General features: G+C 43.8%; 1 protein-coding gene across 2 annotated transcripts; it reads right to left on the reverse strand.

Moving 5' to 3' along the window:
- Positions 1-102: 102 nt before the first annotated feature.
- On the reverse strand, positions 103-24,826 carry RBBP7 (RB binding protein 7, chromatin remodeling factor). Of its 2 annotated transcripts, none has more exons than XM_058714287.1 (12): positions 24,511-24,826; positions 23,526-23,670; positions 17,362-17,507; positions 13,750-13,896; positions 12,624-12,739; positions 7,556-7,716; positions 6,672-6,798; positions 6,472-6,549; positions 5,781-5,857; positions 3,824-3,881; positions 1,256-1,366; positions 103-550 (listed from the first exon to the last, which is right to left on the reverse strand). In XM_058714287.1, exons 1-12 carry the CDS (start codon positions 24,524-24,526, stop codon positions 482-484), a joined length of 1,251 nt encoding a protein of 416 aa, XP_058570270.1. In that variant the 5' UTR covers positions 24,527-24,826; the 3' UTR covers positions 103-481. The 2 variants fall into 2 exon arrangements, with proteins under 2 accessions (XP_058570270.1, XP_058570269.1); XM_058714286.1 differs by having other exon boundaries at positions 13,750-13,923; positions 24,511-24,825.
- Between the last annotated feature and the right edge of the window lie 1,512 nt (positions 24,827-26,338).

Here is a 26,338-nt window from a genome sequence, read left to right on the forward strand (position 1 = left end):
GGAGAGAAAGTCAGTTCAAGGCACATACGTACCAGCTTTCTCACAAGACTGGACACACACATACATACTCTCCTACCCAGGTTCTAAAAGAATAAAACAGACTTTATTTTAAAACTTTATTTCTGCAAAGCCAATCAACAAGTGTTGGAGGGAAAAAGTGTAAAAGTTATTCTTGCATATCTGGGAACAGCAAGCACTTAGTTTGAGAAAACAAGGACTTAAAATAGTTGAATCAAAGGCAGTACCCTGCTACTTGCATTTTAAAACGGTGATGTTCTTTCTTAACATAACTTTCTTCCCTAAAAGCTACAATATGATACAGTACGCAATAGCTCACTTGAAAGTGCTAGAATCAGAAGGTAAAGAACGCCGTATGCCATCCCACTTACATGTCCTACTATACAATGCCTTTTTGGCGCTTGATAAACCAAGCATTCGTGTAGCATTACATTCAATAGAAACGTTTCTTGTACTTTGGGTTTTAAGATCCTTGCCCCTCCAGTTCCGATGTTGTGACATCTGACTCTTCGTCATTGTAAATATTTTCAGCCTGGAGAGGACAACCAAATAAAAGCATAGGTAAAAACGCCTCATCGTTTTTACAAAATTGTCTAAAACAGCATGAGATAATTCTGTCTACGCTTTAGGATTCGCCGGTCAATGGGTTTCAGTGTTGGAAATTTTAAGGTTAATTTAGAGGTTTTCCCCCCACACTTTAATGAGGACACGCTGAGGTGGTGTTCTTATTCGCCAGTGTGTAAATCGCACCGCCATACCTAGCTGTCCACGTACTGCTTATTCCTGTTGTAACAAGTGTTTTCCAAAAGTATTTCAAGCATCGTTTGGATGAAGCAGTAGCCTGGCTGGTTAACAGCGCCTTAGAAAGGTCAGGTACTTAGTACTCCTCACCAGAGAACTAACTCAGTACCCTGCAAATGCTGCCTATGACGACACAGCAGACACCGGACATCCAGCAGTGATGCCAAGAGCCCAGGTGAAGTGGGCAACGGTCGTGGAGAGCGACCAGATGCCGTGTCCACAGCTGTGTGTGTGTGGTGGGGGGGGACACACACGGGTTTCTCCTGACCTGACAGGTACATAACTGAACTAAAGACTGTTGTTAAAACGGACAAAAGTCTTTTAAGATTGTTTCCTTTCTGTATTTGGTGTGATATGCACAACTTACAATAGAAATACTTTGAGTAAATAGTTTCTCTCTCCTTTTCATTCAGGAAAAATAAACATTTTAGCTCACCATTTGCCATATCTGCATGATGTTATCCTCAGACACCGAGCAAATGACCCAAGGTTCATTGGGGTTCCAACTAAAATCTGATATCTTGGCGGTGTGTCCTCCATGAATAAACTGTTAACAAGAGTTGAAAAATAAAGCTTTTGTTTCATATCTTAAGTTTCCAGAGCATCAGTCTTGCAACGGAGGTTTAGAGGGAGGGGTTTACAGGCTTAGTAAACCCACCCTCCACTTATTTTGCAAATTTCCAAACCCTCAGAAAAGGTGACAGAACAGAACAGTGAATGCCTGGACACCCTCCACCTACATTTCCCAAATACTAATGTTAATACGTGTGTTTCCCTACACAGACACACCTGCTGAACCACCCCTAAACAATTCGCCACACATCACCCAAAAGTAAGGGTATTTTCCTACACAACCGCACTGCCATTTCTATACCTAATACATTTAACGTTAATTCAGCCTCATTATGAAATGTATGTAGTTAGGTACCAATATTTAAGGCAATAAATTTCCATAATGTTCTATTACAGACATTCTTAAAACTGGCCCACCTGAGGAGTCTCCTGGTTCTTCTCTGTAGGGCCCCCCCAGGTGCCCCTTCTCCCCTTGCTAAAAGAAAGGCACACCTCCCAGCCACCCTCAATCTTTCCATGGCGCATCACTCAAGGTGGGGATTAAGAACCACCACCACCACCACCACCAACCCGGGGGGGGGGGGGGGGCTCTAAAAGCAAAGCCCCAGAAAAGCCAGGCAGAGAGCTTTGCTATGAAGTGAAGGGGGCAGAGGCTCACTTCCTACAAGACACAGCCTCATGAGAGAGTACTGGCCTTTCCTTACCTCAGAAGAATCAGAAGAAACCATTCTCACAAGGACAGTATGAATACACGATTTTGAACAAAGAAGTCACAGTTCCCGACCAAGTCTGATTTGACTCGTTTGACAATGAGGTTACAAGCAAGGTAACTATTTTACCTAATAATTTTTTCAGTTTAAAAACAATAGGAAAAACAGCTTTTCAAAATCACGTTAAGGGGGACATAAGAGAAAGTACGTTCAGACCACAGGCTTGGAATACAGAAGGAGTCCTCAAATCAAGATCCTGTTACACTAAAATTATAGTATCCAGTTTACCACAAGTAAATGTCCCTTGATTTCAGGCTCTCTTGTCAAAGGAGCAAAATCCTAGTGATTTCCTCAAGAACTACAAAATTGTTCTAGAACCAGAAGATACAGGGTATCCAAAAATAGCTGGAAATCTTGAAAACATACTAAGTGCACGAATCAGTCACAAAAGACGTTATATTCCATTTCTAGGAATTGTCCAGAACGGGCAAATCTAGAGACACAAAGTAGATCACTGGTTGCCAAGGGCTGAGGAAAGGAGCAGACCGGGAGTGGACAGAGTTCGTTTTGAAAGGGAAATGATCTAAAACTGATCTGTGGCAATGGTCGGACGATTCTGTGAACATACTAAAAACCATTGAATTACACAGTTTAAATAGGTGAACTGTATCTCAATGAAGGTTTTACCAAAATTAAGTACAAACAGCTGGGCGAAAACATCTTGTAGCAACGACTCAGCTAGAAAATACTTTAAAACCACGAAGCCATGCATCCCAAGACAGACTTTAGATTAAGCCACTCAATACAGAATAAACCATTTAGGTGCTATCATCTGTCTAGGACAACAGTTTGTTAAGAAATGCTATCCTTTAATCAGCAGGACACAGAACATGCTAGCACGCGAGAGTCTCCTTATACCCCTTTGCCACTTTCTGCCATTGCTGGTGGGCATGGGAACACATCGGACAAGGAGTAAGGGGATCTTGGACGTCCGTGCAACATGGAGGTCTAGTGAGCATCTTCTTTTAAAAGTGGTGGGCAAAGCACAAGTATACTAAAACTGAGTACTGGCCTAGGAACTAAAAACACGTTACAGAGGAATGAGTGACTATGTGCCAAGTAACTGGTGGAAACGAACGTGGATTCAGAGCGAGGACGAACCACTGTGAAGTCTGGCCATGCTTAGTAGGAAAGGGACTTAAAGGACGAAGACCGACAAGACAGACACACCACAGAAACCTCCCAAGGGCCAAGGAGATGTAAGTGATTCAATTAGGAGTAAGAGAGAGATGGTAGACCATGTTGGCACCAACAAGATCGAGAATGTCTTCATTTTCTGGGCAGGGACCTCAAAAACTCAGGTCACTAAAACATGTCTATATGGTTAGTGGGAAGTACTGCTGAGTATCAATACCTACCCCCCCACACCCCCCAAAAAAACCCTCAGAAATATTACCATCGGGAATCAGTGAGAAATTACACTATTTCCCAGGAACCCAACTGGTTCTGAGTGAAACATTCGTAAAAACCTACTGTGCTCTATTTACTAGTTTCAATAAATGTCAAAACCCAATCACAATAACCTTTAAGACCTCCAATTTGAAATCCTCTTCGAGAGCTAGCGCTTGAAGTTCTGACTTATTTTCCAGATACATGGATCAATAACAAATTGTCCAATCTGCACATAACATTTCATCTTGCATAACAAAGCCAAAACATACCAGGAGTTCTGGAGGCCCATCTTCTGCGTCTTCTGCTGATTGTTCTTCTCCAATTTTGCTATTAAGAAAGAATATAATGCTCTCGTTATTGGCATTCTTGTAATGGGAAGAATGTTTGCAAAACCAGCATCGGCCCACAAAACACATCTTAAAACACAAGCTAGAAACAACTTCTATACCGTATCCATGACGGTTTCTCTACTAATTACTGGTGGAAGGATGGGATGCTTACTTCCTGTAAATGATTTAAGAGCTGTTCGGAACTGAAGACCCCACAATGAAATGGCTAGTAAAAGTTAATTTACAATTCAATATTCAAATAAATACAATTCATTAGTCTTAACTGTGGTTGTTTACTGCATTGGATTTAAAAGGTGAAACAACACATCAGTCAAGGGAAGGCTGTTTGGTTTTTTTTTTCTTCCTTCTCTTAAATTCCATTTGTAGAATTTGCCAGCAGGCCCAACAGTGAAATCTCTTTACACACCAAATATCAGCCCTGGTATCTAGCCCCAACGTGGACTTAGCTAGTAATAACCACTGCAAAGCAGCCGAAATACACAACCTTCCAAGTGATACTTTCTTTTTCTTCCCATTAAACTCAAACCAAACACATGGGACTGCTAGACAATTCTGTTTATCCTCCAGTCAGGAGTACCAATCGCTAACACTGACCTTTTTTGTTTTGTTTTGTTTTAAATGAGAGAGACAGAGAATGAACGAACGGGGAAGGGATAGAGACAGAGGAGAGAGAATCCCAAGCAGGCTCCATGCTGACAATGCAGAGCCCAATATGGGGCTCGATCTCACGACCCCAGAATCATGACCCGAGCTGAAATCAAGAGTCGGATGCTCAACCGACTGAGCCACCCAGGTGTCCCTAACGCTGACCATTTTAATCCATAATTTTATCTAATGTAATTTTAACAGTATGCGAGTCATGAAAGAATTTTAAGAAGAAATTTTATGATGCCTGCCAATTTATTACGGGCACCTATAGGGACAATTCAGCTGCATCGCTCCATACAACCACTAGTTTTAAGTTTCTAATTTTACTACTAAAATTGTTTTCAAATAAAACTGAACATAGTCAAATATCTGCTTTAAAGATCGTCTACATTTCCAAGATTCTATCATGGCCAGAGTTTGTTGCACATGAACACAGAACATTAGATGTTTAGAATACGAGCACTGTATTCCACAGTGTTTATGTCCTCTACACTGAAGGACCTGCCTGTCTCTGTAATTAAGGTGGCCTGAGTTTTAATAAACTAACAACTTAGTCCACTTCAAAGCAATACATTTAAGTGAAGGTAGAAAACAAGTTATCTTTTGGTAATTTAATGATTTAAACTTAGGATAATGACATCTTAGAAATATATATAACTGAACACCTTTATTAATGGGTCTAAAGGTTCAGACAAAAAAAATAAAGGAATCTGAAACTCAGAATAGCTACTCAAAAATCAAGGAACTTTAAACACTGGGAGAAACTAGAGCCTGGGTGGCTCAGTTGAGAGCCCAACTCTTGATCTCGGCTCATGTCATGATCTCTGCGCTGACAGCACGGAGCCTGCCTGGGATTCTCTCTCCCGCCATCTCTCTGCCCCTCCCCCGCTCGCTCTTTCTCTCTCTCAGAAGAACTTAATCCACACCCCCTTTCTACAGCAAGAGTGTCCACAATACAATTATCTGGATATTAAAACCACACACTCCCCCCAACTTCATGCCTGAATATCAACAGAAAAAAAACTGATCTTATCAATCTAGTTTGCAGTCCATTTGCCGATTCATTTCTATTTCACAGAAGAAAGACTCTTAAGGAAGGTACATGAAAGTTGCTTTAATATATTTGGCTTATTAAACCGGGGTTAGCAAACTACGCTCTAGTTTATTATTACGTCATCTGCCAGATTAACATACTTCTGCAGTTTCTCGTCACCAGATTGTGAGTTACCTTAAATCCCACACGTTCAGGCGGCGATCAGTACCACTTGAAGCCAGAATAGTTTCGTTATGTGGAGACCAGTGGACCTAAGTAATACAGATTTGAAAGTGTAAAGAATCATCTGTTCCTACATTTGTGGATAGTTTCTAATCCTTGAGATTTTCCCATGTCCTGTTCTGCAATACTCTCTGTGGCCTGCGGCCCTCCTTCCTTGTCCTAGCCTTTCAAGTGCTCTTAAATGGCCCATCTCCCTAGCCTGTCCCCCGAGGAGGACCGCACTTCCCAATACAGGGGACCTCAGCTAGAAATCCCCATAAACTTCTTCGGCCCCATAACCATCCCAGAATCTTGTAAACTTTTCAATGAAGTGCATCTTAAGCCTATCCAAATCTCCATTTGAAACCACATACAAGGTTTTGTTTTGTTTTGTTTTTCACTAGAGGACCCACCCACACTGGATACCTTAACTGAAGGATCCTTGGGTTTCAATTTTTAAACTGATCCTGTTTTGCAAGGTCTTTTCTACTTCTAAAGTAATAATCTCACAGAGCTCCACGGTACTTCCCACTAGTTAACCTAGAAGAGGAACTTAAAAATATATATACATACCATGTCTGCTATAAAAGCAAAAAAATTTTAAATATCCCCCATCCAAAAGTTAGTAAAAACCTGACAGAGACACCAGAAAACTGTCACGTACCTGGAAAATTTCATCTTTATGAGATTCAAAGGTATGGAGTTTTAATTTTAAATTACGCAGATCCCATAAAGCTACAGTCTGAAGAAAAAAATAAATAAAAAGGAATTCATTTCTCCACTTCACAGAAGAATTTTAGAGTATCTGATTATAGAACAAGGCAACTGGGTCCATAAACACCAAATATACAAAAACTTAGAAACCTTATCCGCAGAGCCAGTTGCGAGAATGAACTCGCTGTAGGGATTGAACGACAGACAATTGACCTCGGCAGTGTGAGCGTCCACGAGGTGGCTCGGCTTGGAGGTGGTATTGGACCTGGTGTCCCATCTACAACACAAAGGTACAAGGCACACAGCACAAGAGGAAGCCACCCGACCCTCCCCAGCTTGTCACACGCTCACACTCGTTTCCAGGTCCACACTGCTCCACACCACCCTATCTCTGCTATGCTCGCCCCTTTAGAGACACCCCAACCACATACAGAGCTGCCATCGGACTTCCAACCACTAAAGGACATATTCTAAACCTACGGAAAATAAACTAGGGCTATCATTCCTGGTTTCGTGTTGATTAGATTCCTGTCTTAATTACCAACTATTTCAAGCATACGCCAACTACTCCGTAGAGAATGATGTAATAATTTGATTCCTACAACCTAGCCTTGTCAAATTTTACTATCTGGCCATATTAGCCTCAGATATTAGTTTACGAGATAAAACACATGACAGGTGACTGAGCACAGCCCTGTGGCTGTGACCTGATGCAATCATTCTTAGCGCTCATCTTCAAAGTCACCTTGACTCCCAATTTTGATATTTACCACTACACTACCAAGCACGTTTCTTCACATTTACATTTTCTTTTTTCAAATAAAAATTATGTTCATTCATATAGCACAGTAACTTTTATGCAAAAACAGCCATTATATGGCTTCTTGTATGTCAATTCTACCTCACTCAAGTTTTTAACGCCAGTATAGAGCTTAAAAAAAAAAAAAAAAAATCAAACCACATGCCACCAGAATCACTGATGGTCTCATACAGGACACCCATATACGAAGACCCCACTGAACCTTCCACCTTACATCATAAGTTTCTGATCATCAGCAACAGATCCAAATAATGACTCGTGTAGCAGATGCCAGGCCACATCCTCTACGACAGCTGAGTGGCCAGTAAAGATGGCTTTAGCGTCCACAATCTTGCCTTCCTTTGGTCCTGCATTTATATCCCACAGACAGACAGTCTAAAGGAAGGAAAAAACAAATAACCTTCGTTAAAAAATTATTTAACTATAGGCGCCTGGCTGGCTCCGTTGGAAGAACATGCGACTCTTGATCTCAGGGTCATGAGTTCGAGCCCCACGCTGGGTGTAGAGATTATTTAAATAAACTTTAAGAAAACTATTTAACTATATAAGAGGTAGAAATAAACACAAGGGAGAGGAAATGTAAATAAAAGTAAAGCTTCAGAAACAGAAGAGTGTATGGTTGTAGTATAGCTTCCATGATCTGAGATGCAGGGGCAAGGAAAGGAAATGGTAACAGGGATGGGGAAACCGAGCATGATGGCAGCAAGAGACAATCACATTCGAGTTTCCACCTAGATACAGTCAAGTATCTAAAAGTCAAGTGTCTAAAATTCCTCTAGATTACACAATGCAACACTGAGAGCCCAACATTCCACATCTACTGAACGGAAATTCACATCCTAAAAATTCAAGCAAGGTTGGGAGACTGGGAATTAAAACTAAAACATGCCTCTTGAAAAAGCAAAGAGGCTAAGTCTCACTTCACAGCAGAAGCCACTACAGAAACCACTACAGCACATTAGAAAGTGAGACAGGTGGATAGCCCAGAAACCCCAACTAGGCTACTTTGAGGGGCCAAACCTTAGGGCCTGCAGACAGATCCCCACAGTGTACTCCTCAAAATATCAGCAGAACCCAAGGAGAGGCCACAGGCCTCAAAGATCACAGATCAGCAGGCTCTGGGAGTGGAGTCTTCTATTGACAACCATCACAAAGAGGAAAGACTTACTGTTTATGAAAAAAACATTGTAAGCTATATAGGGCAATGATTATCATCCAAACAATTTAAGACAAAGGTAAGTCCATTAAGGTATATTTGCAGTAATACCACTGACACTGGTATGGGATTCATCTCTCTCTTTTTTTTAACGTTTATTTATTTTTGAGACAGAGAGAGACAGAGCATGAACGGGGGAGGGTCAGAGAGAGGGAGACACAGAATCTGAAACAGGCTCCAGGCTCTGAGCTGTCAGCACAGAGCCCGATGCGGGGCTCGAACTCACGGACCACGAGATCATGACCTGAACCGAAGTCGGCCGCTTAACTGACTGAGCCACCCAGGCGCGCCATGGGACTCATCTCTTTTAAAATCACTTTCGAGGAGGCGCCTGGGTGGCTTAGTCGGTTAAGCATCCGACTTCGACTCAGGTCATGATCTCACGATTTGTGGGTTCCAGCCCCGCATGAGGCTCTGTGCTGACAGCGCAGAACCTGGAGATTGCTTCAGATTCTGTGTCTCAGTCTGTCTCTGCTCCTCCCCCGCTTGCGTGGTCTCCCTCAAAAAAATGAATGTTAAAAAAAATTAAACATTAAAAATAAACATTAAAAAAAGTTAAAAAAAAATCACTTTCTTATCTGAAAGAGTTTCTGCAACAAAGCTATTTCCCAGTAGCAGCTATTTACCCATGAACAAAAAAGTAGTTTTACATAATACACACACCTTAGCCTTTGTTGATACGTACACACTCAGATGCAAAATTTACAAGCACTGAAGAGAAAGGAACATGCAGAGCTCTTGCCATCCTCCCCTGCTCACTTCAGAAGGATCCTGGGAAGATTAGCAAGATGCCTGGCACATACATGCAGAGCCCTTGGGAAATGCCAGCTTTTATTATGACTAGCAACTCCCAGCCTAGTGTCTTCAAAAGGCACTAGTAATTAAGTTACTGAGTATAACCCATCCTCCCTGTTTTGGAGACTCTATCACACCCACTTTGAGGGAAGGGGAGGAAAGCCTCCCTTTGGAGAACTAAGGGAGACCTTGCTTCCCAGCCTCCCTTGTGACTGGGACATGATGTCAGCTCCAGCAGTCTGACAAGGATTTTGAACTGTGACCATCAACAGGGAAATCTGTTGTCAGGACTGCAAGCGTGGGGAAGAGGGAGTGGAGTATAACATCTACTAGCCTGATCTCTGAGTTGTGGATCTGACCTCTCCTCTCTGTTCTGGACCATTTTCTAGCCATTACAGCAATTCTGTGAGCTACCCTGCCCAATGTCCTCCTGATAAATTCCTCTTCTGTCTGCATCAGCCAGAGTTGGTTTCAATTGCCTGCAGCTAAAGAATCTTGACTGGGCCAATTATCTGCCTTAAATATTTAGAAAAACATCAACAGAAATTGTGACCAGTAGAAACATAAAGAAGGTCTGTGATGTGACAGGTCCTGTTCTAGGCAGGAGGATATACTAAGGAAGAAGGCAAAGAACCTGTGGCCAAGTTATAAAAGATTTCAAAAGCTCCAGAAGTCTACTCTCAACTCTGGGGGGAGTCATAGCAAACACGTTTTGCTTACAGTATGGGTTCCATGAAGGAATGTATGGAGCTGCAGGTGGCAAGAATGCTACAAACACTGGGGGCGCCTGGGTGGCTCAGTTGGTTAAGCCACCGACTTCGGCTCAGATCATGATCTCGTGGTCTGTGAGTTTGAGCCCCATGTCGGGCTCTGTGCTGACAGCTCAGAGCCTGAAGCCTGCTTCAGATTCTGTGTTTCCTTCTCTCTCTGCCCCTCTGCCTCTCATGTGCTCTGTCTCTCTCAAAAATAAACATTTAAAAAAAAATTTAAAAAAAGAATGCTACAAACACTGATCTACAATAATAACAGGATCACTTTGCATTTGCGTGGTACCTTTAAGATACTTGTATGAAGGATGCCAAGACAACTCAATAGGTAAATATTAGTCTCCTCAACAAACAGTACCAGAAAAACAGGATAATCACATGCAGAAAAGGAACATGAACCCCTACCCCACACACAAAACTAAACTCAAAATGGATAAAGGACCCACCTATACGCAAGATTTAAAAGTATGCAATTCTTAGAAGAAAACATAGATGTAAATCTTTGTGATGTTGGATTATATGTAATGGTTTCTTAGGATACCAAAAGCACAAGTAACAAAAATAAAAACTAAACTGGACTCAAAATTATTTCTGTGCTTTGGAGGACATCACCAAAAAAGTGAAAAGACAAGCCACAGAGTGGGAGAAAATCTTTTCAAATCTCATCTGATAAAGGACTGGTATCCAGAATAAAAACAATTCTGACATCTCACTAAAAGAAAAAACCCGAAATTTAAGGGGCACGGGGTGACTCAGTCAGTTGAGCGTCCAATTTCAGCTCAGGTCATGATCTCACATTCTGTGGGTTCGAGCCCCACGTCAGGCTCTGCACTGACAGCTTGGAGCCTGGAGCCTGCTTCAGATTCTGGGTCTCCCCCTCTCTCTCCCTGCCCCTACCCCGCTTGTGCTCTCTAATAAAAAAACAAAACGAAACAAAACCACAAAATTTAAAATTCGACAAGAAATTTGAATACAATACTTTTCCAAAGAAGATCTATAAATAGCCAATAAAAACATAAAAAGATACTCAAAATCATTAGCCATCAGAGAAATATAAATCAAAACCACAAGGAGATACCACTTCACACCAACAAGGATGGCTCTAAGAAAAAAGAGACAATAACAAGTGCTGAGGAAGATGTGAAGAAACTGGAACCCTGGGGTACACACTGCTGGTAGGAATGTGAAGTGATGCAGCTGCCGTGGGAAAGCATGGCAGTTTTTCAAAAAGTTAAACACAGAATTACCATATGACCCAGTATTTCCACCCCTAGGTAATGAAAACCTACATCCACACAAAAACTTGTACAAAAATGTTCACAGCCAACATCATTCAAAATAGCCCCAAAGCGGGGCGCCTGGGTGGCGCAGTCGGTTAAGCGTCCGACTTCAGCCAGGTCACGATCTCGCGGTCCGTGAGTTCGAGCCCCGCGTCGGGCTCTGGGCTGATGGCTCGGAGCCTGGAGCCTGTTTCCGATTCTGTGTCTCCCTCTCTCTCTGCCCCTCCCCCGTTCATGCTCTGTCTCTCTCTGTCCCAAAAATAAATTTAAAACGTTGAAAAAAAAAAATACCCCCAAAGCAAAGCAAAACAAACAAACAAACAAAAAAAAACAAAGCCCAAAGTAGAAACAACCCAAATGTCCATCAACTGATGAACTGGTTGTTCAGCCATGAAAAGGAGTGACGTACTGACCTATACTTCAACATGGATCAACCTTGAAAAACTTATGCTAAAAAAAAGAAACCAGACAGAAAAAAAAGCACATATTCCATTTATATGAATTATCAAGAATAGACAACTCTAGGGGTGCCTGGGTGGCTCATTCAGTTAAGTGTCTGACTTCGGCTCAAGGTCATGATCTCGAGGTTTGGGAGTTCGAGCCCTGCCCTCCATCAGGCTCTGTACTGACAGCTTGGAGCCTGGAGCCTGCTTTGGATTCTGTGTCTCCCTCTCTCTCTCTGCCTCTCCCCTGTTCATGCTCTCTCTCAAAAATAAATACACATTTAAAAAATTACAAAAATAAAAAAACAGACAACTCTATAGAGAAAGTAAATTAGTGGTTGGCAGGAGCTGGGGGAAGTGGGGAGTGACTACTTAATGGGTCGAGAGTTTCTTTTTGTGACATTCGATGAAAATGTTTGAGTTAGTAGTGAAGATTGCACAGCTTTGTGAATATACTAAAACCCACTGAAATGTACTCTTAAATAAAAAAGTTTTTTCAATGTAATTTCTATTTGTCAGGTCTCACACTTCACTGTTTCCATTAGATATACTTTTAAATAATGGGACACCTTTTGCCCACCTTCCTTCTAGTCTAAGGCTGCTTCAAAAGAGCTCTGTGGAATCCCAAGGCTCCACCAGGGCGATATGATAACCATTGCTCTAAATCCTGTAAAAATGTTATCACAATAATCAGCAGCACTATCTTAGAACACCTCCTGCAGTGCAGAACTCTCCCTGACAGTCTTTAAAGACAGGAGATTGGGAAGAGTAAGTTTCTCACATGGTCGTCTGATGCACTCAGGAGATGTCCACTCAAATTAGAATTCCAGGAAAGACCATAGCCTTCCTTTTGGTGGCCTCTTAACCGAAGATCGGGATTACATTCTCCACTTGGGTCTAAAGAGAAAAAGAAACACATTAACTACTAAGTGATTTTCTGTTTATCAGAACTAGTAAAAGCGATTTTCATTCCTCACTGAATGAGCCGTAACGTTCATTATAATGCCTGGAAAACACCACATATGAATGACGACTTAGGACTTGGTCTGACCCCCAGCCACCCTGAAAAGCTGTTCTGTGCTTCACTGCAAATACTCAATGCAAACCAAGACTCATGACCATAAAATGACTAGTTCCTCTGCAAAACCTAGTACTAGCTCCGACACAAAACCCTGAAAACTACAGCTGTTCCCTGAAATGTGAGTGGCAGCAACCCTCCCACGGATCAAATTGTTTACAACTTTCTTGTGAGGAAAGAGTTAACACGGCAGGTCTGGTTGCTCAGCCCTTGCACGTATCCAGGGTAGCCCGCAACCATGACTGACCCTTAGCCACCCCCTAGGAATGTGACCCTCACAAAAATCGTCATCACTGACATGAAGTTGTGTACGCCCAGGGCAGTGAGGCACGCGGCAGCAGCTTGTCAAGACTTGCAGGATTGTTTGGCGATTCATGATGTACCTGGCTTCACTGCTAGGGTCCCGAGTTTCCCTCAGCATGGCAGGTCAGAGCAGGATGTGCCTATGTGACCAGACCTCTATAAAAAACGCCAGATCCGGAGACTCAAACAGGATTCCCTGAGCAGAGACATTTATCACATGCCCCTGTGGTCTGCTGCTAGAGAAAAAGCACGTTCTGTATGGCCCTGGTGGGGAAGGACTCAGAAGCCTGCGCCTGACCTCTCTGGACTCTGCCTGATATGTATCTTTTCTTCCTGCTTTTTGCTCCGTATCTTCTGCGGTGATAAACCCTAGCCAGGAGCATAACCTGCCGGGAGGTCCTTCTGTTCAATCAACTGAATTTTGAGGATGGTTAATAGAGTCCCAAAATGTTTAAACCTTTAAAAACCAAAGAGTACACTAGTTTCAAAAGTATTGGAGCAATGGCCTGATTTCATTACTACATACCTGGCTTAGCAGGGTGCTTCGTATAGTCAAAAACCAGCACATCAGAAGATGGTGTTTTTGTAGCAATGATGTGAGGGTTCTGCGGCATGTAACGAGCACGGTTGACTTCTCCTTCATGGTTAATTTTAATTTCACATTCGATTTTTCCTGTTACAGAACCAAAGCCACCAAATTCTAATGTGAGAAGAAAGAAATAAACATACACTTACGATTAAAATTCACCAGTCATTTAGTTTAATACACCCAACAGATTTTAACAGAATACAACATAACCAGAGAGCACAAAAATAGGGGTTCAGTTGCCACTTGAAATTAATTTATTCTCAAAGCCCATTTGGAATGGAAAATGGTAACACTATTTTCTGCAAGTTAAGTTTCACCTTGGATTTAGAATAATTAAAAACTGGCCTCTTTCAGTTGTGAAGAGGATGTAATTATTCCTAAAATCAGAAATCCATACTAGCTAACCCCCAACTCAACTCTAAGACACAAATATGCTGGCTCCACCAGCACACCTAATTCAACTGCTAGTGGAGTGCCAAAGCTAAAACGAGGGGGCTAACCTATCTGGCGTGTGAATAAGACTATGGTGTTGAGTAGTTATTAAAAAGGCCTTGGAAAAGTAACAAAGTCACATAAAAAGTAGAAGAACCTCTGAGAAAGCAGCGAGATGATAGCAGAAAGAACACAAGTAGAGAACATCTAAGCAGATAAGGACAAATGAGAACATTTTCTTTTTTGTGCCCATAGATTAAAAACTTGAATAGTTGCTGACACTTAAAACGTTGGGAGGCTCATTATAACTGTATCATTTCTTCCTGACCTATATTGCTGCTTCTTTGTCCATTCCTTTTTTGTTCACCCTGTGTCTCGGGTTAGGGAATCACAACTCAAATGCCTAATGGAGCCAGGGAGGTAACAAGTAAAACAGACTGGCCAGGGCCTGGAGGAAACAAACCGAAAGCAGCAAACCATTTCTGTTTCAGCCAGCTCTTGCTATATGGGAATGCTTAATGAACACTGGCTCCCATGGTTTAGTATCGGTGTTCAGCCATTCTTCTCCGTGGCAAACAGAGCTTACTACTCTGTGGGGCTGAAAATCATCTCTCATTCCCCATAGCTACTCCCACACAACCATATACAATCACCTCTTTCCCTCTCAGCACTTCCCTTTCCATCGTGTCAATGGGAGAAATGTTCCCTAGCAAAGACCACCCCTCCTGATCCTGACGCTGTTCCAAACCTGCCCCAACTTTGATTTTCAACCCACCACCCAACCCCCCTCCCTTTGTGGACTCTAACAGCTCTAACACTTCTATATAAAGACACTCAAGTCCCCCAATTCCTTTACTTATTACAACCTGAACAGCTCTCCTCTTTAAAAAAAAAAAAAAAAGGGGGGGCGCCTGGGTGGCTCAGTTGGTTGAGCATCTGACTTCAGCTCAGGTCATGATCTCGCAGTCTGTGAGTTCGAGCCCCGCATCAGGCTCTGTGCTGACAGCTCAGAGCCTGGAGCCTGCTTCTGATTCTGTGTCTCCCTTTCTCTCCGCCCCTCCCTGACTCATGCTCTCTCTCTGTCTCAGAAATAAACATTAAAAAAATAATAATAAAAATAAAAAAAAAATAAAAAAAAATGGATTTGTAGGTAAGATTTACTTCGAACACAGGGTTTTGTTTTCTCAAACTCAAAAATTTGAAAAAAACCCCCACTATTTTAATAATAGTATCCATTACAAAATACTGTAACTGAAAACAGAAACAGGTATTAACTGAATTACTTCAGTCACTTGTTAGAATATACTGAACAAGTGACTTCAGTAACTTCATATATCCATAGGTTATGCAGAGGGACTAATTCTTAAGCCAAGGGTCCAATAAACACATACTTCAGGATTAAAAGCCACTAGAAATTTCTGATTATAACAATATTTACAGAAATAACGCATAAAGTTATAGGGAAACGGACTGTGAATTATGGGAGTGGCAAATGGAGTAAATCATTTTGGAAGATAGTTTTCTACTATTTTAAGTGGACAGTGAATACACCATACGACTCAGCAATTCCACTCCACTAGATAATCTTCCCACATGTGTATAAGGAGACATGGCAAGGATGTTCACCGAAGCACCATTTGTAAATGCAAAATACCACATACACGTAATCCAACTGCCCCCAGTTGAACAATGAATAAAGTAGGTTTAATCACAGTGGAACATCAAACAGCAGTTCAAAGAAGACAGGCATCTACATGGCACACACACACATTATCGAATGAAACAAGCTGTAAAAAAACCCTTCGTATTTACTACTGTATGAGTAATAACAGTTAAAAATGGCACACTGATTTTCAGGACACAGTGATAAAGTCTTCAAGGAAAGCAGGTCAGGAAAGGGGTATGGGGTGGCAAGACTTTAGCTATAAAATATTTTATTTTCAATAAGAAAAAAATTAAAGCAAATTCCTTAAGATGTTAAGATGAAACCTTTTAGGGCTGTGCAGAAAGCACTAACCCAGCAGGTCTGGCTGCTGAGCCCTCGCCGCTCTGAGGGACACTGGGACCATGAATGACCCCTGGCCGAGTCCTGGGAACACAGACCTCAGAATGTTCTTTCCGTTACTGATGGACTGATGGTTCTGTGGTGTACACCTGGAGCAACAGACCATGCTGTACTAGTTTGTCAGGGTCGCTATGCACAAACATCAAGATTGACAATATGCACCTGGTTTCATTACTGGGGTCCTGAGTTTCAGCTGCCTTAACTGGCTGCCAGCAGGATGTGCCTGTGAACCGCCCCCCACCCCAGCCTCACATCCAGACACTCAAATGGGTTTCTCTGGGCAGGAGAGAGAGATTCCGCACATGTCCTTGTCGTCTGCTGCCAGAGAGAAAGTACATTGTGTGCGGTCCTGGACGAGACTTGTGCCAGACCTCCCTAGACTCCCTGATGCGTATCTTTTTCCTGTTACTTCTCCTCTGTATTCTTTACTGTAACAAATTTTAGCCATGAGTATAATTTGCTATGGAGTATTGTGAGTCCCTCTAGCACAATGACCAAACTTGGGTGATGGTGGGAATACCAAATCAAGGGAATATAGGTTTGACAGGGTAAAAAAGGAAGTCAATAGCTTCCATAGAAAAACCACTGTTAACTGTTTGGTATGTATGCCTGCTTTTTCCTATGCACACGCAACACATATTATTCCTTTTACCAAAATTGGTACTATAATCACACAGAAGTTACTCGATTTATCTCGGACATCTTTCCATACAAGAGCATATAGACTTGCCTCATTCTTTGTGAGTCTACGTAAAATTTCAGATTTACCTCATTCTTAACAATTGCTGCACGGTATTTCAAACATACCATAATGTGTTTAACCAATTTCCTATGAACTAACATCTGGGTTGCTAAATTGATCCTAATTTTTCCATCTTGCAAATAATGTTATATCATGAAATCTTTGTGCACATGTGAGCAAGTAGTTCTATGCGATAAAGTCCTAAAAGTTAAACTGCTGAGCCAAAAGAGATTAATAGAAAACTGTAATAACCTATAACTAGAAAAAGGCACACTCCCTCAGACACCAATAGAATATATGGTATACCTACCACCCTTCTCACTGTCACAGTGGGAAGCATCAAACTGTGCATCATCGTTCGGAATATGGACTCGAGCAACCACAAGATGATTCTGCTCATCAGACGTGTGAGTCCCCAGCACTAGCCAATGAAGGGCATAATCCTTTCCTTCCGGTCTGTTTAGGAAAGAAAATAAGTCACACTAATCCTACAGGAAACCAGTTACTAACAAATGCAATCCATTACCAATCTCCATACCCATAATCATGACTTCTCACTTAAAAAATATCTTCCAACTTAGTACATTAGATATTCCTAATTTTCCAGTAAGAGACAAGATAGAATGTTAAGTTTAAGCATCGAGTCCAAAAAACTGGGTTTAAATCCTGAATCAAACTAAAATTAGCTATATGCAATTCCTTAAATCACAACTTCCTGTGGGCCTCAGTGTCTTCACCTAAAAAACAGGTTATGAGGGCAAATGGCATAATGAGAAAACGCTTTATTGACGTTCACGGTGCTTAATGTTGGAGGACCAAGATGTACAGCTCTGGGCCCCAACACTAGACAAGTTAGGCTATTTATGTTTGTTCCTAAATTTTAGTTGTTGAAAGGATTTAGTGGTTTTTAAAAGAGGTGTGAGGGGGGGGCGCCTGGGTGGCGCAGTCGGTTAAGTGTCCGACTTCAGCCAGGTCACGATCTCGCGGTCCGTGAGTTCGAGCCCCGCGTCAGGCTCTGGCCTGATGGCCCGGAGCCTGGAGCCTGTTTCCGATTCTGTGTCTCCCTCTCTCTGCCCCTCCCCCGTTCATGCTCTGTCTCTCTCTGTCCCAAAAATAAATAAAAAACGTTGAAAAAAAAAATTAAAAAAAAAAAAAAAAGAGGTGTGAGGGTTGCTTCTATGAATGTAATTTAGTAATAACTTAATTTTTTAAATTGTTTTTAATGTTTTATTTATTTTTGACAGAGAGAGAGAGACAGAGCATGAGCGGGGGAGGGTCAGAGAGAGAGAGGGAGACACAGAATCTGAAGCAGGCTCCAGGCTCTGAGCCATCAGCACAGAGCCCGATGCGGGGCTCAAACTCACAGACTGCGAGATCATGACCTGAGCTGAAGTGGGACGCTCAACCGACTGTGCCACCCAGGCGCCCCAGTAATAACTTAAAAAATACAAGGCGAGGGGCACCCGGGTGGCTCAGTTAGGTGTCCGACTTCAGCTCAGGTCATTATCTCACAGTTTGAGTTTGAGCCCCATGTCTGTCCCTGTGCTGACAGCTCAGAGCCTGGAGCCTACTTTGGATTCTGTGTCTCTCTGCCCCTCCCCCGCTCACACTGTCTCTCTTTCTCTCTCTCAAAAAAAAACATTAAAAAAATTTTTTTAAATTTTAAAATGGTGAGATTTTACTAAGATTTGGCTTAAAATAAAAAAGAACAATAAATACATATACAACTCCAAAACCAGAACAAAGCAACCATGGTTAAGCAATAACAGCTTGTTTGAAAAAAGACAAGAGTCTTAGTTGATGTATGTTCAGTGCCCAAGAACAGCATATGGCTATCAAAAAAGATAGTTCCATCTTAGGTGAACTTACATGGGGAGGGAGAGGCAATGCATGGGAGCACTCACCCACTTAAGTTTAAATGAAAAAAAAAACATACCTAGAAAATAGACTCAAAGCAACTGTACTTTAGGAGGACTTAGACAAAACGAAATCTGTTCTGTACAGGGAATACTAATTCAAAACAAAAGGGAACTTCAACAGATCTCAGTAGAACCATTTGAAAAGAAATGGAAATGCTTGGGAGAAAGGAGGCACCACAGAGCAATGTTAAGGCTGACATAAAAGGAAGTCACTTTTCATAGGGTTAAACAGAAATAACAGGTTCTAAGGAGCACGGTCCCAACATGGAATGGAGGACCTGAAAAATTCCTCGACTCTAAATTCAATTTGGGTTTTCCCTAACACTATAACCATATAAGGATTTTTCTTTTTTCCTGTAAATCTTTTCATCTCCATCATTAAAATACAAACCTATTTTCCTGAACCAATCAATATTACAAGGTTTCCCTCCAAGGCTGGAGGCACCTAAAGCCACAGAAGCACTAATGTTAAAAGACCTTGTCCTTCCGCAGCGCCAGCATCTTTTGATCACTTTGACTTCACTGCTAAGAAATTTCTCTAACATTAACAGATTGTCACAAGGTTATTATTCTCAGGAGCACTGTCTTAGCGGCAAAAGACTGACAACAACCTAAATATCCATCAATAAGGCACTGGTGACATAAATTATAGTATATCCATAAATGGAATTCTGTGGAGGCCTTAAAACAAGAGAGTGTATTGGGGAGCCTGGGTGGTCAGTTAGGTGTCAGACTCTTGATTTCGGCTCAGGTCATGATCTCCCAGGTTTGTGGGTTCAAGCCCCTCATTCGGTTCCTCGTGCTGTCAATGCGGAGCCTGCTTGGGATTCTCTCTACCCCCCACAGGCTCTCACTCCCTGTCTCAAAAAGAAACAAACTTAAAAAAACCCACCAAAACCCAAGAGTATATTTAAGCATGCTGATAGGAAAAAGTCTCCCATGTAAACCACCAATTGAAAAGTCAAGTGAATAACTTGCTACATAAAAAAAGATGGAGGGGAGAGGCACCTGGGTGGCTCAGTCGGTTAAGCGTCCAACTTCAGCTCAGGTCATCTCACAGTCTGCGAGTTCGGGCTCTGTGCTGACAGCTCAGAGCCTGGAGCCTGCTTCAGATTCTGTGTCTGTCTGTCTGTCTGTCTGTCTCTCTCTCTCTGCCCCTCCCCTGCTCATGCTCTGTCTCTGGGTCTGGGTCTCAAAAATAAATAAAAACATTTTTAAAAATTTATAAAAAAGATGGAGGGGAGATATGTATAATGTATTTTATTCTGGCAGGAAGAGTTAAAAAAAAAAAATGACGGTCTCTGCTCTGGGTAATGAGACCAAGAGAATAGGGGACATGGAAAGGGGATTTATTTTTTTTACGCTATGCACTTCGTACCATCTGAATTTGAATGATTACAAAGCATTTTAGGTAAAGACTTAAGTTAGTCTCAATATGTTTAAGAAATTATCTAATAAAAGATATGGGTTAGAGGTGCCTGGGTGGCTCAGTCGGTTAAGTGTCCGACTTCGGCTCAGGGAATGATCTCGCGATTCTTGAGTTCAAGGCCTGTGTCAGGCTCTGTGCTGACAGCTCGGAGCCTGGAGCCTGCTTCAGATTCTGTGTCTCCCCCTCCGTCTCAAAATAAGTAAATATTTAAAAAAAATTAAAAATAAAAGATACAGAATAAAATTATTTTCTTTTATTAAAAATTTTTTTATGTTTTTATTTACTTTTGAGACAGAAAGAGATAGAGCATGAGCAGGGGAGGGGCAAAGGGAGAGGGAGACACATAATCTGAAGCAGGCTCCAGGCTCTGAGCTGTCAGCACAGAGCCCGACGCGGGGTTCAAACCAACAGACTGAGATCATGACCTGAGCTGAAGTCGGACGCCCGACCAACTGAGCCACCCAGGCGCCCCTAAAATTATTTCTTAAAAATACCTAAATGAAAATTTTTACAAGGCAAATCCACTATGTGGACAACTAACGAACTCAGTTTAAGGACAATAGCTTAGAAAGTACAAGTAGTTACTGGGAAGTATGTAGGTAGAAGGCAGGCCTTCCTTATGAGGTTGACCAGAGTCTAGTTCCTCAAAGACCCAGGCAGTAAGAGCAGCCAATATTTCCACTGTTCCATATAGTAACAAAACATAGTCACATTCCCTTATACCCAAACAGAATCCTGCAAAGCACCACACAGCTATCCTCAACATCCAAGAATGTAGGCAGGCTGGCTGCATTTTCTTGCATTCCCAGAGCCACTGCACACCCCACAACCAGACCCCACTTTTCTTTGTAATGCAAAGAATACCATGGAATAGATAATTTAAGGTATTTTCTGTTCTGTTCCTAAGTGTTCATATGCAAGCAGTATCTGGGAGGATGCCTAGCTGGCTTAGTCAGTGGGACATGCAACTCTCGATCTTGGAGTTGTAAGTTCGAGCCTCACATTGGGTGTAGAGATTACTTAAAAATCTTGGGGCACCTGGGTGGCTCAGTTGGTTAAGCGTCTGACTCTTGATTTTGGCTCAGATCGTGATCTCACAGCTGGTGGGAGGGAGCTCCACATCAGGCTCTGTGCTGAAGTCCCAGAGCCTGCTTGATATTCTCTCTCCCTCTCTCTCTGCCGCTCCCCCCAAACTATATTATAAAAAAACCCAAGAGAATAAAAATCCTAAAAAAAAAGCAGTATCTGGGCTAAGAACATAGAGATCATTTTTAAAATTGTTACACAAAACATATCACAGATAACATTTTTAAAAGACTCGAGTAAGCAGTTTGCACTGAAATCCAAATGGAGAAAGTTACTACACTCTAATAAATTATTTCTCAACAATGGGGTGGGAAAATCAGCATCAGTCACCACTTACTGTGTACTTACTCTGTGCCAGCACTTTAACAGTGCCTAATCTCATTTAATGCCCTCAAATACAGGCAGTCAGAACCTCAAGCACCTCCATTTACACATCAGACGACTTGGGAATGGATGTTGACCAACCTGCCCTAATTTGGGTACTAAGAAGTAGGGGGCAGGATTCGAACTCAGGTCTCTAACCTTACAGTCTCACCCACCCCCACTGTTTTCTACTGTTCAGGTAGGTCAGAAAGATCCAAGAGAATATAAATTAAGCTGTTAAAGTTTTTAATTTACTTAACAGAAATACACAGAGTCAAATGTACATGGTACTCTAAAGGAGAACCTGAATACCTTCAGGTATCTGATGCTCAAAAGTGTTATGTCAATGCTTAGAAGTCTCCATTATTTATTTCTTGGCTACTCTTCCCACATCTGTATATTTACACCGTGATTTTTGGGAACCCCAATGGAAGCCCCTACCTGTATGTAGGACAATGTTTGCATATGGGAGTCTGACCTTTATTTTATCTTATAAGATTAACTGGGTCTTGAAGTGCCTCAGTGGCTCAGTCGGTGGAGTGTCAGACTCTTGATTTCGGCTCGGCTCATGGTCTAACAGTTTCGTGGGTTCCAGCCCTGCACTGGGCTCTGTGCTGATGGTGTGGAGCCTGCTTTGGAGTTTTCTCTCTCTGCCCCTCCCCCACTCATGTTTTTCCCCCCTCTCTCAAAATAAACTTAAAAAAATTAAATACAATTAACTTGCTCGTATTTTCATAACTTGTCACAAAATCCCCTTCATAGACTAGTGTCGTCAATCCTCATTAAGTCATATACTCACATTACCTAAATTGAATAGTTTTAAAGTTCATGGCCAAATTCCTACTAGAAAAAGTGCAAGCATATGAGAAAGGTAGTCTAGTACAGGAGTTACCTCAACTTTGGGGCACCCAGATTGGGCTCAGAATCCCACTTCACCACTTACCAGTTGTGTGATCTTGGGGATGTTACTTAGCTCTATCCCAGTTTCCACCACAGTAAAAGGAGGATAAAATCACAGTACTGTTCTGAGTATTAAACCAAATTAGCAGGACACAAAACTCTTCACATGGACCATACCCTATTCTAAATGTTCAATAATGACAGCAATTATTACCAGAGAAATTTAAGAAACAGCCGAAAAGAACACTCTTACGAAGACCAACAACAACCTCAAAGTGTTTTCCACGCTATTAGCCAATAACCTCTTTTCTTCAGTGAACTGTTGCTAAATTCTTTTCCCCTTTGTCCATTAAAACCTATTCATATTGGGGGCTGATTACATGAGTGTGCTTGCTTTGTTAAAATCCATCAAGCCGTATGCTTACGATTTGTGCACTTTTCCTGTAAATATTCTATTTTTCAATAAAGTTTTAAAGAACTCCATTAGTCTAGGGCCCCCCAAAATGCTGCTCTGTATTGAAACCCAAGAAACAATATGTTAGGTGTTTTCTACAAATATCATTAAACGCACACATTCTTTACCCCCTTTTACACCCACGCTTACATGTCAGAAATCATCCCACTAATTACTCAAGTTTTGAGAACAAAAATCACCTGCCAGTTCATCCAAGGATTAAATTGATTACACGCTCATGTTCTATGTGTAAAATGCTGAAACTTGGAAATTCAGGACAATAGCTAAATTTACGCAAAGTAAAAGTTGCCAGAAACCCTTACTTAGTCACTTCAGGAAGCCACTGAACGGTAAGACTCGGCCACTGAAGAGCATGGGTCATAACCAGGTCATACAGAAACGGCGTATTCTTCTTCCAGATTTTATACTCTTCATTGATGACACGCTCCTCCACAGTATCTTCAAACACTGAAATTTGGAGAAAGCCCATACAATTAAGCGGCTGAGAGAAATCGAAGTCAGAATCTGTACACAGATACTGGAGGTCACCTCGAGATGGCCACACCTAACCTACTCTTTAGCTTTACATCTAATTTGGACGCAAACAAACTGCTCTTCCAGAACGCGGAGAAAATATTTATTAACACCAGGAAGCTTATTTTTTGCACCTAGAAGTCAATACCGCTTGTGTGTACAGAATTGAGTAATTACACGGACAACGATTGTTTTGCCAGTTACAGCTGTTCGCACCTGTTCTAAGATGACGACTCGTACGTACAGGGGCTCCACGACCCACCCGGGGAGCCGAATCCACGTGTAGCAGAAACCCCTCGGCCCGCTCCCTCCATCCCCCACCAGGAGCGGCCTCCGCTCCCACGAAGCCCGCGTCAGCAGCCATAGGCCGGCGTGTTCCAGAATCCCCCGGACAAGGGCCGCGACCCTGAAGCGATCGACGCGCGCGCGTGGAAGGAGCTGCCGTGCCCGCTTTCCGGCGGTGGAGGCCGCCTCCGCCCGAGAGCCAAGGGCGCCGGAGGGAGCGCCGCCGCCGGAGGGGGGAGGGGAGTTGGGGGGGCGGGGGAGGGAAGGGGGCCCAACCCGCGGCCCCGCGCCCGGCTCCGGAAGTGCTCGGAGCCCTCCGCGCCGCGGTCCCGTCCAGCGTAGGCCCCTCGAGGCGCGCGCCTAGCCTCGCGCCCGGCCCCGCCCCCTGCTCCTCACGCCAATTCGCGCCTTTCGCCGGCGCGTGCCGCGGCCTCGCGCGCCCGCCGCCCCCCGCGGTCCCGGCGCGCGCCGCCCCGCAGGGCCTCTTACTCTCTTTACTCGCCATCTTGCGTCGGGTCGTTCGCCCCTCGCCGCCGCCTCGGACTCCCCTCGCTAGCCAACAGCAGCCCAACCACAGGCGTTCCTGCCTCGCCCAGGCGCGTCACACACTTCTAGCTCTCGAAGCGCGAGCTCCGTCTTACAGCCTGGGTGCTCCCCAGACGCTGCGTCCTTCTCTCCTGCCTCCTCCCCGCTCGCGGGTACCGAGGTCTGAGGCGCTCTTCTCTCTCTCTCCAAACTTGGAACGAGACTTTTCAACCCGCGCCTCCCAGCCCGCCCAGGCAGCTGAGCGCAGGCGCATCCGCCCTGGGAAAAGTGAGAGGCGGTGGAGAGGCGGGCCTGGGAGCCAACGGCTCCATGGTTTTGACCAATGAGGTGCGGCAGGCGGGTTCACGCGGCGTTTGGAGGCGGGCTTCTGGGGGTGGGCGGGGCGTTCCGCGGCAGGAAGTTGGCGAAGCGCAGGCGCGAGGACTCGCCCAGCGCTCCCAGGGCCCGGCGCGGGGGCGGATGGGGGCGCGCGGGGGTGGGGCGGATGGGGGCGCGGCGTGCGAGCGGCGCGGGGGCCGCGAGCCCCGAGGCCACGGGGCGTGGCTGCTTGCAGAGGCCGAAGCGATGGGGTGGGAGGGGGGGTAGGGAGACTGCCGCCGCTTAGCCAAGCAAAATCTCACAGCGAGAGAGGAAAATGGTTTCTAGTCTCGAGAGATTACTGTGCCCTCAAAGTCTCCCCGATAATCACGGGCATGCAATTCTGTGCACCCTGAAAGGTTTCCTTTCCAGCCGACTGACTTTTCCTGGGGCCCGGTCGAGTGGAGGTGGGGTTCGTTAGAGGCGAAGGGAATCTTTTACGGAGGCCGCGGGCGTTTTCGACTGCTGAAGCCGCCGGGCCTCCCTGTTAGGCTAAACCTGCGGCCTGTGCTGGCACAGGCCGCCAACGGCCCGAAGTTGACTTGAATTACATTTTCGTTTGTTCGCGTATTTGGGTCTTTAAAATGATTTGCGGCCTCTCCAACTGCAGAGAATTTTGTCCCTACCCCGGCGTTCTTGTCTCCGTCCCAGGCCGGGACCCTGCTGAGTCATTCTTGTCACCTGCAGGGGTCCCAGGGCAACCCCTCTCCACGATTGGCGAAGCTGGGGAGAGCTGCCCTAAGCTGACCCGGGATGGCTTGCTTTGAGCCCTGCTCTACCTTGGAACTTGGTAGCCCTGGAGGAGTGCGTTCGGGCGCGGGGGTGAGGAGAAAGTGGGCTGCAAGGCCAGATGGGCCAGGAGCACAGGGTACGGGGTAGGGGTAGGTGGCCGAGATGCCTACGTGCATAGGGAACCTCAGTGTGCATCCAGACTCTGGGAGAGGCTCCCCCTGCAAAAGCACCCCGGAACATTTGCTGCCTTTATATTTTCCAAGTGCGACCATGGTGATTCTCAAGCGAAATTGTTCAGTTGCCCCTGTGATGCCCACTTTTCTGGTTGGGAAACACACTCAGACGTTACTCTACTCGATGGCAGAACCAGTAATATTACCTTATATAGAAATTTATTGTGTGGTGCCTCTGCTTTCCAGTAGGTTACAATTCATTATTATAACACTCTGCCTTCTTGTCGGGCCTAAGAGACTAAAGCTGGGGCAGGGCCGGGCGGGGGCGGGGGGGGGGCCCGCGGCTGGAAAGGGACGAGGGTTGGAAGGGTGTTTAAATAGTACAGTTTTCATATTCTAGAACAGTGGTTGGCAAAAGTTTTTCTGCAAGGGGCCAGGAGAGTAAATATTTCAGGCGTTGGAAGCAACTACTCAGTCAGTTCTGCCACCTTATAGTGAGAAAGCAGCCC

This window comes from Neofelis nebulosa, chromosome X (genome assembly GCF_028018385.1).
Source record: "Neofelis nebulosa isolate mNeoNeb1 chromosome X, mNeoNeb1.pri, whole genome shotgun sequence".
NCBI lineage: Eukaryota > Metazoa > Chordata > Mammalia > Carnivora > Felidae > Neofelis > Neofelis nebulosa.

Excerpts from the sequence above, each read along its gene's own strand:
- RBBP7 (XM_058714286.1), bottom strand. Across the intron at positions 17,508-23,525 it reads TGGCTTCCTGAAGTGACTAA|ACCGGAAGGAAAGGATTATG; the intron begins GTAAGGGTTTCT and ends TTTCCTAAACAG. Across the intron at positions 13,924-17,361 it reads CTGTGACAGTGAGAAGGGTG|AATTTGGTGGCTTTGGTTCT; the intron begins GTAGGTATACCA and ends TTCTCACATTAG.